Here is a 17,982-nt window from a genome sequence, read left to right on the forward strand (position 1 = left end):
AAGTGACATTGGGGTCCTGATTCAGTGACCATGTCTTGGAATAGTTTTTCCTGTATTAACTGCTATGCCAATATCATGCTTATTGCTAAATGCAATTCAGCTGCTACCTCACTATCAGGATTAACCAAGTGATTACAGACAGTGATCTACATGCCTCAGCTCTAACATACTTCATACTCATTTATCTTATATTCTCTAAGCTACTTCAAGAGTTACAAAGTCCAGATAAATTCTGAGGACATGACAGAACTGCAAGTATTTTGGAAACCCATTCTTTTCTTCCAACAGAAATTCTTAGTTAATTCTCTGACAGTGTATTGACAGGTAATTAATAAGTACCTGTCACATCAGTAGACGAACAGACTGTTCTGGCTGCGCCAAGAATGCTGAGAACTTCAGCAGACAAGCTCATTAATACTAGAATGAGGGTCAAGATGTCTGCTCTGAGCAGACTAAATGTTTTCATCACAAACTTTTTTCCTCCACATTCCTCTTCTCTTCCAGGATAGTGCACATTACAGCTCTACCTGTAATGCCACTGTCACTCTTCTTGCATCAAGTTCACTTTGTCCGTGGGAGCTTGTTCTCCATGCCATCCACAGCAGTTTGCCAAATGAACACTTCTGGCCTACAGTATGAAATCATTTTCCCTTACTGATTGATGGTGATCATGCCTTCATTGTGCTAATCAAACCAACTTGTGAGCAGTGATCACTCTCTTAAAATCTTGGCATTAAACAGAAAAAGAAGACAGAGAGTAGCAGCGTGGACACTGTCACTGTGATATGATTAGTAAGTATGGTCTAGTACCCAGTCAGATAATAAAACACCCATAATATAGAATATTTTCATAAGGAAGTCAGTACAGCTTACGATCATCCAGGAAAATTACTAGCTGCACTTTTGAAAAACCCAGTTTTGGGGTTCTTTTTGCTGCAACTCTCCCTGCAGTGTAGCTACTATCAGCTTCTTTCACAATTGACATACTTGTGCAAAATCAAGGAAAAAAAAAAAAAACAACCCACAAAAAGAATTTTAGACAATAATGGACATGATTCAATTTACTTCAGTGTTCTTACCTGCACCTTATCTCAGTGCACCTGTAGTGTGGAGGAGTTGTTATGACAACCCCTGAGTTGTTGAATACGGGTAGAGAGGGCTCATAAAAAATGGAAGTCTGAACTGTCCATTCTGGTAAGCAACTGGTCTTGGGACAGTAACTTTACTTCCTTTAAAAAAATTGTCATGGAAAAGGCTAGAGGGAAATACAGAACATTACAAAAAAATATTTTCAGATGTATGTTCAGAAAATAAACACAAAGTCCTAATTAGTGCAGCCCTGTTGGAAATTTCTGGAAAAGCTGCTCATCATTGTGGACATCTGGTTTGTCTTAATTTCAAATGGTAAATGTCAAGTATGAGACCATCAAGAAGAGTCGTAGGTCACGAACATTCAGCTACACAAAAGAATGTAGCACTAGAGCTCAGTGCTGATCTCGCTTTCAGTTTCAGCTTGTCAGTTTTCACCCTCTTCTGCCATGTGTCAGGCTGAAGCATTATATGAAATAAAGGAAAAATAAATCACAGTAGTGGTTCAGTGATAAATATCTGCCTAAATATTTCCCATAGTAAAGGACACTGCCACCAAACTGAAAGCTAAGTGAAAAGAGGGGAATGTCACGTTTGAAAATTTTCAGAAAGCTTGTCAAATGTATGTAATTTCTATTGACGACATCTTCATTTGCTGATGGTGACACAAAACACTAAGGCTTAAGATTATGGTTACTGAAGATTATTTCTTTTAATTTCTTGTATCTTCTTAGCCTAAGATATAGGCCTTTACTTCTGAAAGGGGTATTTATTTTGTTGGCTTCAACAGTATTGAACTTAACACTGACTTAGTACACATACACTCTGTTGACAGTGGAGAAATACATTCCATGGTAGATGGACTACTGTGATTATGTTTATTTTAATATCTTTAAAAAAATATTAAAAAATAGATAGCAAGATTCAGTTTTCAGGGAATATTATAATTTATATTTTACATACCAGCAACATTGTTAACATTTCATACCGCATTTTTGTAAAAATGGGTTTAAGTGTTCTAAAATTATTCCTCATGTCATAAGTCTTAGGCAATCCTCTAGAAAGCCGCAATCTATTAAAATTGTTTCCTCTCTTCTTATACTTAAATGAAGATTTTTGTGACTACTGCTTTTGAAATTGGTACTTACTAGGTTCATGAAAGACCATCCATGTTCTGCTCTCACTGGCAGAGAAGCAACTCTAACTACTCATTACCTGAGTAGTAACTCAGGTCTTCCACAGACTGGTAAATATTTCAGGACACATAAACATGACTTTGGTTTTAATTTGACACGTTGTTAAAGTTCATGCTACTAACTGTTATTGTATCCACACAGACACTTCAGTTGGAGGCATGAATTACTTAATACCTGTGAGGTACTTTACTAAGCTCTTCCTTGGGGCTTTACAGCCATTGAGCTGGCCTTTCACCCACAATATACAGAGGAAGGGACCTGTGTTTGTACGGAATAGTTGGGTCCCCCTCTGACATCCTATTCCTGGGTAGCTTGCAGGTCAGACAGGGTGCCAAAGCAGGGGTCAGAAGGCTTAGCAGGTGGTAAAGTCATTAAACTAGTGTTCAAACTCAGCCCAATGGGCTTAACTAGTCATGGGGATGTATCTTCACTACCATCTCAAATCTGCTCTGATTGCCCTGCCTACAAATACCCGCAGCCATCAGCTGCCAAGTTCTGGCATTTGCTCTACCACGCCCCTTGCAAAGTGGGGGCACAGACGTGCTGAGGCCCAGCTAGCCTGGCTTTGGAGAGCAGCGTGTGCGATGAGAGATCGCGGAATGATTGCTTACGGCAGTTTAATTTTAGTGCAGTTACACCAGGGACTGATGACAGAGCTTCTCTCTCTTTTTTTTGTTTTATATTTTGTAGCAAACTTGCTGCAGTTCTTCCCTGCAGACCATTCAGAACCACACACTTTTCTTGGACAGCTACCTACTACTCAAATTATGTTCCTGTCCTAGAATATTATCAATAAATTCACCATGATTTTTTTTTTCTCCTCACATTTTTTAGATTACATAAATTTTAGCTGACCAATTCTTTTCATGCTCAAATATATTATGGAATGTCATTTCTGTTATAAAAGCTAATTGATAATGTGATTTGTTATGTTGCTGAGACATAATTCAGAAAGTTATTTTAAAGCCGTTGATACATGGAATAGCACTAACTGTTTAATATTTCTCGTATGAATGGATACAGTGCAAGGGAATGATGTGGTGCCATGTAGATGAAATATTTTCAGAAGCTTTTATTCTTGTTGTTTGGGATTGTGCCAATGTCTTTCTAGGAGAGAGCTCATATGTCCTAAGCTGTGTCTATTGTAATTTATTCCTCAGTCATTAGTTAGTAGGAATTTTTCCTCCAAGTTGCTGAACAATATATAATATCTTAAAAATTAAGAGCTCACAGCCAAATAAATCGAGAGCATTCTCTAGAATACTCCTCCAGAAAGTAGAAAAGCATTTTTTATTTAATAAAAATATTTTTAAATTATTTGATTTTTTAGTTAATAATTTCTCAATATAATAAAAATAATTTCTTGCTCTTGTGAGACTCCATCTGGAATACTGCACCAAGTTCAGGGGTCCCCAGTACAAGACAGACACGGGCCTGCTGGAGCGAGCCCAGAGGAGGGTCCGGGGGCTGGAGCAGCTCCCCTGTCAGGACAGGCTGAGAGCGCTGGGGGTGCTCAGCTGCAGAAGAGAAGGCTCTGGGAGACCTAATTGTGACCTTGCAGTATAGAAAGGGGGCTTACAAGAAAGGAGACAGACTTTTACCAAGGCCTGTAGTGACAGGACAAGGAGCAAGAGTTTTAAACTGAAAGAAGGTAGGTTTAGATGGAAATAAGGAGGGGACTTTCTACGATGAGGGTGGTGAGACACTGGACCAGGCGGGTGCCTGTGGCAGGGGTGAGACTAGCTTATCTTTAAAGGTCCCTTCCAACCCAAACCATTCTGTGATTCTATGATTCTATTTATACAGAATTAATACTAGGACTTGCCTTTTTGAATTTGCTACTCGTATATACTTAATGAATGGTTTAAAATAATCACATCAGCATTTCATCATGACTGTTTCCATTGCAGTTTTTAAGGAGTACTCTTTCTATACAAAATCTTGTATGAAACCAAGTGTCTTAATTCCATTTTTGTATCTGCAGATGGAAATTTTGGTCCACTTATTTCATATTCAGTGTTAAAGAATGAAGACCTTCAGTACAGCACCTTGTATGACTATGTTACTATTTAGTTCTCCAAATAACGTGAAGCTGGGGATCCTCTTAAGGGTCTCATATACTAGGCTGCTACAAGATAAACATACCCCTCTTTGCTGCTTCTGTGCTGCACACAGATTTCTTTTTAGTCCAGATAATTTACTATGACAGCACCTCACTTTTTTGGGTTGTCCTTTTTTTTTTATTTTGAACCTTGACTTGAACAGAGATGACTTTACCCAGACCTTTGCACAGTCTGTTTGAAACCTGACATGCTTTTCATTCCATGAAAAGTACAGAAGACATCTGAGAACCTGTTTTTCATTTTTTCACTTCCACTCTGTCCCCTGATTCTAGACTCCACCTGAGTAGGCGCTGCCTTATAATTCTCAGATGACAGCCAAATGACTCAACAATAAATAAAAACATTTCAATTTGGTCTGGTGGATATGCCCTAAACTATCTGTTATGTCTCATTTCTTGGAACAGTTGGCTGACCCTAAAATTCTTAAGTGAGAACTGTTATATTTCTGCAAAAGCTTCTAAACTGCAGAAAATGTGTCTGTGACAAAGATGTAAATTTAGGACTTATTTAGCTTCTTAAATGCAGAGACTCGTTAGGCATATTACAGTGCATTTATCATTAAGTGGGGTCTTTTTATGCTTCCTAATTAAAACTCAGTTTGTTCTCACAGTGGACTCCTTCTGCTAAACTTTCAATCACAATCTGAAGAATATCAGAAGATTTTAAGCTATTAGTTGCTTATTCAAATCAGGTTCTGAAACAAATTCTCTAGAGTGTTCCTTCTCAACCTAGCTTTGCTCAGTTCCATTCATATTTACTGTCTTTAAGAGAGAAGTGTTCTGAACTCTAAAACTGTATCAGCTGAGCTGCTGAATCCTTCCTCTCTAACAAACAGGTTCTTCTCCTTTGTTAAATTGCCATTGTAAATTTAAAAGAAATAAAGATGTTAATTTGCCCATGCTCTCCTTCTCTGAAATCATTCAAAATTCTATGATATACCTTTTCCTGAAGTGACTCTTTACTTTCAATCATGTCACTGCACATTGCTACAAACATGGAAAAGAAGGTACTACTTCGGGTACTAATTCCTGAAGGAATGAACGAGGTGTCTTCTTATGTCACTGAATGCATGTCCACTGTCACTTAAAGCACAGTTTATCATCTACTCATGTAGGTCCTACTACTATTAATGATTTTACTGACTGGTATTTAGCACAGTAATACAGAGAACATTACCCTACTACCCCAGGCAACTTGGTTATGACTACACGTCATGGCCCTAAGTCAATTATTTTTTAATGCCTCAGAAATGCCCATCAGACATATGTAATTATGCATGCCATCCACTTTTACTATACTTACCCAGCATACATTGCCCATTTGTAGGTATTCTGCCGTAGTTTCTATGATTAGTATTTCCAATATCCTACTCTGAACAAGTAAAGCTTGCAGGTCTGAAGTTTCCTGGATAAGGCCATTACTCCTTATCAATGTTTCCTGATAAAGTAGTGCTGTCAGACTGCAAAGAAATTTTTGGTCATACTCATTCATCTTTCTGACAGAGGTTGTTGCAATGTAGTTAGGGCTGAAGTATCAAACACAAATGGGAATATTTTTGGAGAAAAACACTTTGGTAGATTAAGTTATTTCCATCAGTTTCATAAATAAAACCACAGTAGTAAACTATTGAATAAGCCCATTGTACCTGGATATCAACGGTTTTTCTAACCTTTGCAATCTTGCAGTTCTTATCCTGGATTATTCTCAAAGAACAACACTGTCATTTCTGAAGCATCGAAACTTTTCTGGACTTTACTATCTATGAAATTTCTTATTTCAATAAGGTGGAAATTAAAACAAATTCATGAAAACTGTCATGTAGCAAGGCAGACAAGGCTTCATGAATCCCATTGAATACACTTTTTTCCAAAGCCTTTTATGTTACAGAAAAAAAGACAGCACTAGAAAGATGGCATTCCATGTAAAAAAATGGCATTAACAGCAGGGAAATACAATTTCATAGAAACGAATGTGTTGGAGAGTGATGTGGAAATTAATCTAGGAAATAATTAAAGCAATTAACAATACAGTGGCCTTTTGCTATACTGAACAACAAGTGTGGACATTTGCTTCATTCAAGAGAAGTTGCTTCTTCAAACTCAGAAATACTTGAGCTTCCCAAACAGCATGCATAGCATTTTAAAAAAGCAGCTGCATAATAGCGATGCAATGAAAAGGTACCTGGTAAGACCTAAAAATAAATAAGCAAATGCAAGAACCTGGTGAAGGGGACTCATGCCAGTGTCTGGTGAAACATGGCAAGTTCTGAGACCTGAAAGTATTTTCCACTGAATCCTTAATTTTCAGGCTGGATAACTTAAGTACAGTCTGTGATCTCTTCTTTACTTTATTTGTATTGTTACCGAATGCCCAGATACATGCCATAAAGAATATACATTCTATGTCCAAATAAAGAAGAAAATTATGTATAAAGGAAATAAAAATCATGCATGTTATGGAACACAGTTTGACAGAGCAGCTGCAGTTCATGCAAGGTCATCTAATTAAATTGGGAGAGCAAGGGGGAAAGGAGCACAAATTTATATTGTATTGTGTACACGAGAAAAGTATTTTGCATGTCATGATTTTGTAATTATGGACTACATAGTCTTATAACTCTTACCAGGTTCTAACTAACTATAGCACAGCAGGTAGCCAGGAACAGTATCTTTTCAGTGCCATTTCAATGCTCTGTGAGGAACACAAAAAATGTGTCAGGAAACAGACCTCACCATTTTACTGGGAAAAAAAAAGAGACTCTTAAAATGGTTTTAGTTGCAATAATGATCAAAGCTTTGTATTTTCCATAAGCGCTGAATTATTTTACATTTATTTCTACTGTTATCACTAAAGTTTTAAAGCATGTATTTTAAAAATGCATTGCTGATTAATAGAGCATGTTACAAAACCTATACATGTAATAATCTTATTTGGGATTTTGGAATAATTTAATATATCTGCATATGTTATTCAGGAAAACTAGAGGTAAATAAAGCAAGCAAAACTTATTAAACATTTTATGTAATACTACCTTGTCTTTAATTAAACTAAGCTACTGCTATATAAAAAGTTAAAAATCAATTCATTCAGAATAAGGTGACTTGGTAAATTTTTCAGCTATGCCCCTGGTAAATTTTCCACGTAAAAATAAAATACATCAAGGAGAAGTTTTTCCAAGTGGAAGTACTGACAACGATACATTGCAGTTCCACTCATGCATCAGTGCCCCAAAACACTAGCCTGTTTTCCATTAAGATGTGTTGGTACTCACCAAAACCTTTTAAGGGATTCACTAAGTTCAGAAAACCTTAGAGTACTAACTGAAATCTCTAAAATAAATGTTCTTTGATATTTTCCTGACACTTATTCTGATATCAAACTGTTTATATCTGAAACAGAAATCAGTCTATCAGCAAAACACACATTTTCTTAAGCTCACCTCTCCTTAGACCATATAGAAATAAGTAACTGCCATTTAAATGCAAAGTGTGCCCTATGCACAGTGTAGTGCTATGCCTAGTACGAAAAGTCTAACACAATTTACATAATAATTACGTTGGGTAAACCATATAGCACACAATTAAAAAATGACGGATGAGTTGCAGGAAGATTTGAGGAAGTGGGAATGGTCTGTTCTTCTGCTTTGTCTCTAGCAGAGCTGTGAGAATCCGCTTCCACTACAAAAATATTTTTAAAACATTATTATTTCTGAATACAACTGAATATATTTAAGTGCAGTAATTTATCATGTCTTCTCTTTGATTAATATTTGTGGTTCTTTTACATACTTTTTATAATATTAATAACTGCTACTATATCCAAGAAGGATTTTCTGAAAAAACAGGCAAAGCTTTTGATCTGAACTCTCTCTCTTCAATTCTATGACAGTGTGAGTTATAGTAAATAAAATTTATTTTATTTACCCTTGTTTTAAAAGGTAAGTCCCATACAATGAGAAATAGCTATATAATTTTATAAACAGTATATTAAAAGTTGCTTTACTCAAAAATCCTTCTCACCTCCCCAACAAGATGCCAGTGTCCCCTTTACAGTGCAGACTGGCTGTCACTGCAGGTTCAACTTCTCTTTTTGCAGTCTAAAATCCACACCATTTATACTGTTCGGGTCATGTTCCTGATGTAACTTTTCACAGTACTTCATTTTACAGCAGTTCAGTGGAGCATAAATTTTAGCTTTTGGTCAGCTATGACAAAGTCTCCCCAAAAATTTTATATATGTAGAATACAGCTATTCTAACTGTAATATTCTGTCAGTGGTCTTCCCACTCTCAATTCTAGTAAGAAGTGTCACAAAAATTTGTCATAGCTCATCTGAAAGATTTCACTTACACCTGTGAATTACCTACACGTCTACCAGGCTTTAGTTAACATGCACTGCCAGTATTTTCTACTAAGGTTTTAATTCTTACTTTTAATGGAATCCCTTTCCCTGTGACTCTTCCTCTTTTGAAGGATATGGACCGTCTGCCCAGTTGTTCTACCAATGCTCAACAAATCTGTAAAGAAGTGTTAGGTTTTGTGGGTTTTTAATGAAAGTTTTGAAAAACAAGAAAATACCAGCCGTACAGCCTGGTGTCTTCACATTTAAAACTTCATGAGAAGGGATCCCTTTACAGATTTAGTTTTGTATCTCTGAAGACGTGAGTTCTCTCCAGCTTTTGCTTTCCCCATAGTTGATGTAACTACAGATGGCCAACTCCTAGGGCACTGCTCCTCTCCACAGAAACCCTGTTCTTACCACAATACATAAACAAACCCCCACTAAAACTGATGTATGTAGGTCACTGTTCTCTGGAAGATCAACCTGTCAGCAACACGGTGGCTCCTGCACACAGGTCACCTCCGACAGGAGCTCCTGGCAAAATGTGGTGAGGAGCAAAGGCAGAGGAGACATGGGGGACAAGTAGCTCCACACACTCTGTGAGTGCGTACAGACAAATGCCTGAAATGATACACGTGCAGTGGAAGGCAGATGCAAATACTTACTCTGGGACAAAACGTCGAGCCTGTCCGCGTTCTCTCGCAAGGTGGTGTACCACTGGTTGGCTATTACAGACCGAACACCAGCAAGGCTCAGCAGCAGTGCTGTCTCTGTTGGTCTCTCCATAGCAGTATGTTGAAAACTAAAGAAAATAAAAAGTATGAGATCAATAAACTAAAAATGTACATAATATATCAAAAAATATAACTAAATATACAATGCTTTTTAAGAGAAGGGGAAAGGGAATGCCAGAATGCATTTTCTTGTATGCTGAGCATAAAGTGTTTTCTAATATTCGTACAGCACCTTAAATTTTATATGGATAATTTAGGTAACTTTCTCTCTACATCTTCTCGTGACGCAATTTTACCATGTGGATTGCTCCCTGTCACATTACTGTTCTGAGCATCTCAGGAAATGCGAAAGGAAGAGTAACACACTAACTTTTACAAAATACCACAGGATACCCTTTATAAGATAGTCAAAATGTTGGGAATCAGGTGGAAAGACCTGTTTACTTCTGCTTAAGTTGCTAAAGGGAAACATAAAATATTGCAGGAACTGAAAACTTGCTCTTTGTCACAACTGTGGCATTAATTTGGAGGCTTAAAAGCAAATCATTTGTAAAGGGGGATTACATTTTTTTACTGCTGTATATTTAAATAAGTATCTTTCATATTATTGCTTTAATGATGGAAGGGGAGTGATACTCTGTAGGGTTGGAACTGCAGTAAATTGAAACCTGAATTTGGTTTTTATTAGCTTCTGCTTTTCATGGTAACTTTATCAGATGATAATTAAAGTTTCTTGTTATCTTTTGGGGAGATGCTGATTGTCTATGGAGTTATGTGACTTAGTTTTAACTGAATGTTATTCTAAACTTTCTGTAAGTCCTATTGATAAGTGAGACTTCAAAAGTTCAGAGTTGGAAAAACTAGTTTAAGGAATCATGTTTTGGTTTAGGAAATGGCTGTCTTGGGGGAGTGAAAAAGGATATTAAAAAAAAAAAACCACCAAGAGGTGGTTTAAACACTCAGAGATCTGCATATTTACATACATAGATCTGTGTGTAACCTTTCTGACACACAATTTTAACTTATACGTTGTTGTACTGATTAAACAGTATTTTTGGAGAAGAATTTTTTTGATTTCTTTTTCATGGAGTGAATAATCAGAAAAGTCAAGAGGTATTTGTGCAGCCCTAACAGAATTGGATATAAGATTTAACTGGCTGCAGAACTATGGCAGTCCCAAATATGACACAAATAAAAGTAAGAACACACATTTTGATATGGTCTGTGTTAAGAGAAGAGACTAGAACAGAATAGAATATTTTCAGTTGGAAGGGATCTACAATGATCATCTAGTCCATCTCCCTGGCCACTTCAGGGCTGACCAGAAGTTAGAGAATGTTATTAAGGGCATTGTCCAAATGTCTCTTCAACCCTGACAGGCTGGGGGCATCGAGCCCCTCTCCAGGAAGCCTGTTCCAGGGTTTGAACACCCTCTTGATAAAGAAATGCTTCCTTATGTCTGGTCTGAACCTCCCCTGGTGCAGTTTTGAGCCATTCCCAGGCATCCCATCCGTGGACCCTGCAGAGAGGCCTGAGGTGGCCCCTCAGCCCCCTTCTCCCCAGATGGGACCAGCCCGGAGCCCTCAGCTGCCCCTGGCAGGACCTGCCTCCCAGCCCCTCCCCAGCTCGGTTCCCCTCCTCGGGACACATTTGAGGCCCTTCACATCCTTCTCCAGTGGTGGGGCCCAGCCCGGCCACCAGCGCTCCAGGTGAGGGCGCGCCAGCGCTGGCCATGGCAGGACAGTCCCCGCTCTGGGCCGCTGGCCATGCCGGGGTAGATGCCCCCGGGACGCGGGTTGCCCTCTTGGGGCCAGGACACGCTGCTGGCTCCTGCTGAGCTGCTGCCCCCCAGCACCCCCAGAGCCCTCTCTGCAAGGCTTTCCCCAGCCACTCCTCTCCCAGTTGATACTTGGGCCCAGTGTTACTCTGTCCCCAGGGCAGAATCCGGCATTTCTTCTTGTTACATTTCATGCCGGTGAGGATTGCCCAGTGCTCCGATCTATCTACATCCTTCTGCAAGGCCTCTTGTCCCTCGAGCATGTAATTAGGTTATCTTAAAATTCAGCATGGACTAAATAACTCATTAATAAAATCAGGACACTAAAACTATTCTTCTTGCTTTTAATACCTTAACAGTTATTTGTCCTGTGCCATCTATCAAGAATTCATAATGGACATACAATAAAAGTAGATAAACCCTGCCACCTGCCATCTTAAAAGCAAGGAAAATACGGAGATGCTTTTAAGGCTAAAAAACCTCTCGTTTAAAGATTTGGAACAGGTTATTTCACATGCCATAATAATTTATTTTAATAAATAACTGGCTGACTGTTAAACTGTTCAGTGTATGAAACCTTAGACAGACTCTTAACAGTTTATCTGTTAAAGGGAAGTTTTACATATTTAATTAGAACATTTTGAGAATCTTGAACTCAGAACTGGGCCCTATGTAAAGAAGGAAGCTACAAGATAAAGAGGCTAACTTCTCCCTTGGCTGTAGATATGAGCCCTTCTACTTGCAGAAGTAAATGAGAATAACTCAAAATTTTAACTTTGCTTTGAAATAAAAATAATCTGAATCTGAAATAAAAATAATCCTACCTTTTGTGGATACCAGAGTTTTTAATTCTTTGATAACTTTGCTCTGATCGCACCAGATCTAGAAGTATCATCAAATGGCATTCTGGAAAAAGAAATGTCATAGCAATCATATTTGCACTCATAATAATGCCCAACATGATAAATGTAAGTAAATCAGGCCCTTCTTAAGTTAATTACTTTCTTGAACACAGTCTAAACAACTAATATAAAATTAATAAATTTCAGCCAAAATTGTCAAGTAAAAGAACACTAATAAAGTCATCCTAACATTATTGTGCTATAACTTTGCTATACTTTTCTACAGTGTTTTGCAGGTTTTTTTCCTGTGCCACTTTCGTATAACTAATAGTGAAGTCCACATACCATCCTACTATAGCCTAATGACCTATATGACTCAATTTTGTAGTTATAAACTCTTGTAAGATGGAGGTATGGAAGTGTTATCTACCACAGCTCCTCTCCACAAGTCAGGACCAAGTTACATCTCAAACCTTCCTTATTTTCTTTAAAGGCCTCCAGTGAAAGAGCACAGAATACTCTTAGAATTAAACAGCTTTCCCTACTGTTTGGTTTGCTGCAACTTAAACCTGTTATTTATTCTTCTAACCCAAGCAGATGAGAAATTACGTTTCTGCTTCGAAAGCCTTTGACATACTTGAGAACTATTATCATGTCTCCCCTCAATATGTCAGTCTTTCCTCCTAAAGTATGTTTTATATGCATATATACGTATGAACACACATACATATTCATTAATAAAACTATGCACACAAATGTGTGGTATAGCCTTCTGACCACTCTTAATGTTCTCCAACAATAACTTCTTCTATTTGGTCAATATTCCTCTCCAGTTGAGACTTTTGCAGAACTAAGTAGAGTGGGGAATTATTTCATATATCTTGCAAATGACACTCCTGTATAGTTACCCCTATACAGAGTTCAGAGGTTTTTTTCCCCTAGCAAGATCACGTTGTTTAATTTCTGATCCACCTCTTGACTCTATTCTGTAATTCTCCCCCTTAAGCAGTCATTCCCTACCTTATTAATGTTTAACTGATATTTCTGCTTAAGCATAACACCTCCCTCTAGCCTTTCCTGAATTATCCCCTGCTAATTATGCCCATAAAGCAAGGTTAATTTGCATTCTAATCCTGCATTTCAGGAGTTGCTGAACCACCTCATTCTCTTTCTCAGCCTGGTCTCATACCCAGATTCAGCACTGACATACTCTATTTCATTATGTAAATGACCAACAACAATATTTAATAATATTGGGTCCAGGTTAGACCTCTCAGAAACCTCAGACACCATTCATAGTTATTAATAAAAGTACTTCTAACATGAAGATTGGCTCTACAGTAGATTCATATTCAGTCTGCAAGATAACAGGAATTTTACCAGCTAACAAGCAAAAATTGTGTAGGTTGTCAGAAAATAAAACAATCCTATGAGAACTGAAATCAATACAATTAAAATTAATTTATTCTCCTTAAAGGCAATAAGATGGACTGAGGAATTAATCCTGGCATATTTTAAGAGCAGGACACAGAGTGAGGGTTAACAAGGTGCTCAGGAACTTTCCAAAAATTGCCAGAGCTGTAAATATCTGGCCTACAGACATCCGAAACCTCATTTTCAAGAGTGACCAATGTATATAGGGAGATGTATTTTCTTGATTTCCAGTAATATTTACATATGCATGTTTAAATCACTTGAGAAATCAATGCTTCCTGAAGAAGCTTCCTGTTGCTTTGCAGGGCTTCGCAATCTGATGCATGCTGTGCTTCTCAATTTTACATCTCGACACAATACAGCAATACAACAGTTCAGCTACCCTGACAAATTCAGTATGACTCCAAAGCTGAGCTTCTTCCAGATATGCGAGGGGAATAGGAGGAGAAAGTAAGATCAAAAAAACTAGTCCTGAATCTAAGCCTTATGTTACAACACCAGAAAGACTATTTAGTTGTGAAGAAGCAGAAAAAAAAATACCTTCTCAGTCTACAAATGCTCTGTAATACCAGAGTGATCATTCAGCATTGACCCAGTCTGGACAGACAATTCTGCTTTGCCTGAGTGGAGACTGAGGAATTTTAGAGAAGTGGTACTGCAGAGGTTGTCTTAACAATAAAAAAATCCCCTTTTTACTAAATACTAAATTCCACAGAAAAGGAGAAGAGTTACTCGAAATACCCATCAGATGATGACTCAGTTTTTGGAACTTCAGAAATTCCAACATTTGGAAGTGGAGAAGGGCTAAGCATAAGGAGAAAACTGTGCAACAGAATAAAATCTACACAACGCAAAGTTTTTCTGATTGTAACTGTGGATCTTGAAAAAAGCCCTTAACTGCTAACATCAATACTGTGATAATGATATAGTATGAAATAAACACAACTGGGAACAAGTTGTGTGGGACACAACTGGGAAACAAACACAATAAACTGAAATAAACACAACTGGGAACTGGTGGTGTGATTAAAAAATACTTTTCAGTTTGCTTATCTCACTTGGGATATTCATCGCAACCAGCCTGTTGAGTAAAATATGAGACATGAATCTCTCCATCCCATAGAACAGAAATGCTCTGCAGTTTGTCATCAGCTGCTCCCATTCAGCTTGGCTGAAAGGAAGGAAGAAGAAAGAAAGGAAGTTACTTTTGTGTTACTATTTTAAAAGAATATTTTTCAGAAATTGTCCATAGCAAACACTTCAGTGTTATTTACTCCAGAAATATTTATAAGAAAAGTCAGCATGCAAAGCAAGGAGACAAGACTGCAGAATTCTATGGAAAGTGTAATAACTCATATGGACTATTAATAATAATTATTTCAATACAGAGGTATACTTAGTTTAGTAACATCTCATAGTAAACAGGAGGCACAGTGTATTTTTAGATAAAGAGCAGACTCTCCTAAAAAAAGTAAATCATCAATGTATGCATTGTACAGCTTTGAAACAACAGCATTGAGTCTAACATTCAATGGGAGCATTCATGTATGCACCCATCAGGATATGAAGAAATTAGGTTTTGAAAAGAGATGCAAATACTCAGCCTAGCTGGCAGCAAAAACTATGTAATATGATAACAGGTAACAATCTTTGTATGTTATGAAGAAACACTGGAGTACCTACACAGTGATTTTCCCTAAAGAAGAATTCAAAGATTTCAAAGGACTGATTAAACTAGCGATGATAAAGGAAGGTCCAGTGATGACTGTGTTGATGCACTTACAGGACTTGTCACTGCTTGACCTCTTGAGATCCCTTTTATGCCTCTATTGCTATGGTCTTAAAAGTAAAGTATTTCTATAAAGAACGAAGCATGTTTATGAATAAACTCCATAAAATGGTGTTAGTTTCAGGATCAGATGTTTGACATATTGTAAACTGAGATGTACCTTCACTACTTTGTTTCTGAAATCTGTGCTCCAGGTCTTACAGCTGACTCAACATGCATGGAGATGCTGTAGGTTTTAATACTTGGATTCAAAACCAGTTATGAGCAAAGCCAGACATTACATTTATGCTCACATACAATATTCATCAAAGACTGCACCAGTAGACTTTTTGTCAAAATTGGATTACCTACATATATGGCAACCCTGATGCAACCAATCTGGCTAAATCACCTTGTGGCATTGTATTTCAGATCCCTAAAATATTCTGTCTACAAATCTAAATATGTATTTGAAACAGAGACAACAGTTAGCTACGTGTTTACCAGCTAGGAAAATGTGACACTATTTTATGAATGAAGCCTCTGGGAATAGACACAATTTTAGAAGAGAAACGTGGATAAGACATGAAAGCAGACAGAATATTACAAACCTTGGAGCACGTATGTTGCCAATAACTCCTTCCCACTGTAGTGTAAGTAGGTCATGGTATTTTTCTAGAATTTCCTTTGTTTTTTGGGAAGGACTTAAAGCTTCTGTAACAACAGAATTTCATCATTATGAGCTTAACATGCTACAAAGGATGTTGTGCAATCTTAATTTCAATAATTTTAAAATGACACTAAAATATTTAGGGGTTTTTAGGCCATCATTAGATCATAATTAGAAAATATTATTTAATATATATTACCTGCCTCTCTTCCTTCATCATAGGGGTCCACAATATCTGATAAACAGTTAAGTGTAAACAATGTAATATAAACAACAAAATAAAGAAAGTTTGACTGATACACTTAGCTAATAGTTTGCGAAAGGATACATTTAAAATTACGAGTATCAACAGACAAGCAATTAGAGGATAAATCACGATTAATTGGTGCCTACAATTAAAAAGAATATATATTCTATTACATACAGGAGTTTCAATCAAGTATTAACAGTATTGCATTCTGTGTGTCACACAACTAACGAAAAGTTGTTCTAAAGTTTTGAAGTAGGATGAAAAGCAGCATGATGCTCAATTGTCAACGGAAAAGCATAAGCTATTCTGCATATATATACATTACATATACATATGTGTGTGTACATATACAGATATATGCATACATACAATATTTATAACTATATGTGCATAGACTATATAAAATGTATTCTTGGGGGAAGTATTTTAGTAACTTTAAGCAGCTCCCTTGGTGAGTTGTTAAATATGTCCCATTTACATAGAGTACGACTGTTCAAAGAAACAACAACTCTGTCATTATTGCAAAATCAACAAGAAAAATTCTTATGGACTTATGTGATATTTATTCAACTTCAGAATTCTCGCATATATAATGAACTTCTGTACAAGCTACTCGTTCTTTAACATTTTTTACACAAAAAGAAGAGCTACTCCCATTGAGTTTATTTTAAAAATGTGGAAAGTTTACCATTTTGGCATTCTTTCTCTGATGAGCTTTTCGTTTTGTTTCTTTAGATATTTCAACATATGTTTTAACTTCAGCCTCTGTGGAATTGAAAAGAACAGTTTGGGTTTTTTAAAGATATGGGCAGCTTTAGAAAATACAACTTTCCTGAAGAACTACTTACATTTGTTATGATGTAATAATACGAGATTAAACTAGAAAATTAAAAATTAATTTCACATCACACCAAGACAAGGACATTCCCCAAACCCTCTTGCCTAAAAATAATGGCTTGAAAGTAGAAAACAAGCAGGATATGTGATTCCTTAGACATGCAAATGCTTCATGGCATTGCAGATTTAGGACAGAGTTGAACAGTGATTACCAAAGCACTTTCTTAGCCTATTCACTGTTGATGTTACTGGAATAACTGAAGCTTCTGTAAGACATGCAGAGATTGAAATGAAAAAGAAAGTTTCATATTTAAATCTGATTTTTTACTTCTTTAAGGGCTTTTTAAAAAGCATAGAAAACTGATTTATTTTTCTCACTGTATATATGACTATCGCCCACAGTAATGCCTCAGCCAGTTATCACTGGAGTGCACAGCAAGTTGGTGGAAGTTTGAGATGTGCATTATTATTCATATGGCTACTGTTTCTCTCCTCATTTAGTGGCTACTTTCGTAATTGCACAGAGACTTTTCAACTATGCTTCCTCTCATTTATCATCTTCTAAAATTATGCAACCATAAGAAATTTCACTTTAAGAAAGGGAAAACCAAAAATGTTCTAAAAGTATTTCTACCAGACCTGTAACAGTATATGAATGTGTATGTAGACTAAAAATATTATTATCTCAGATTATTCACAATTCTTTCCCTTCAGAAAGGAGGGGTGAAATGGAAAAACAAGAGGACAGGTTATACTGAAGGCACTAGATATTACAGATATGAACACAATACAGAACCTCGCTGGAACAGGATACTTTCATGGTAGAGAGTGAGATTTTCTAAACATAGCCTATTTTTTTAGCTTAGGCCCACGAGTATTAACAATTTAATTTGAGTTAAAATGTGTTTTTATCCATGTATA

The 17,982-nt window shown here is 36.9% G+C and overlaps 1 protein-coding gene across 1 annotated transcript in view; it reads right to left on the reverse strand.

The window, feature by feature from the left end:
- Positions 1–6,730: 6,730 nt before the first annotated feature.
- CFAP46 (cilia and flagella associated protein 46) overlaps positions 6,731–17,982 on the reverse strand; it is a 75,925-nt gene continuing 64,673 nt past the window's right edge. Inside the window, exons 52-60 of the mRNA XM_074831623.1 lie at positions 16,913–16,989; positions 16,303–16,363; positions 16,174–16,209; positions 15,916–16,018; positions 14,595–14,707; positions 12,085–12,166; positions 9,415–9,551; positions 8,838–8,924; positions 6,731–8,085 (exon numbers count right to left, since the gene is read on the reverse strand). Of these exons, the coding sequence (XP_074687724.1) occupies positions 7,949–8,085; positions 8,838–8,924; positions 9,415–9,551; positions 12,085–12,166; positions 14,595–14,707; positions 15,916–16,018; positions 16,174–16,209; positions 16,303–16,363; positions 16,913–16,989 (833 nt within the window). The 3' untranslated portion in view covers positions 6,731–7,948. The remainder of the gene's footprint in view (positions 8,086–8,837; positions 8,925–9,414; positions 9,552–12,084; positions 12,167–14,594; positions 14,708–15,915; positions 16,019–16,173; positions 16,210–16,302; positions 16,364–16,912; positions 16,990–17,982) is intronic.

Source organism: Strix aluco, chromosome 7 (assembly GCF_031877795.1).
Source record: "Strix aluco isolate bStrAlu1 chromosome 7, bStrAlu1.hap1, whole genome shotgun sequence".
In the NCBI taxonomy this organism is placed as follows: domain Eukaryota; kingdom Metazoa; phylum Chordata; class Aves; order Strigiformes; family Strigidae; genus Strix; species Strix aluco.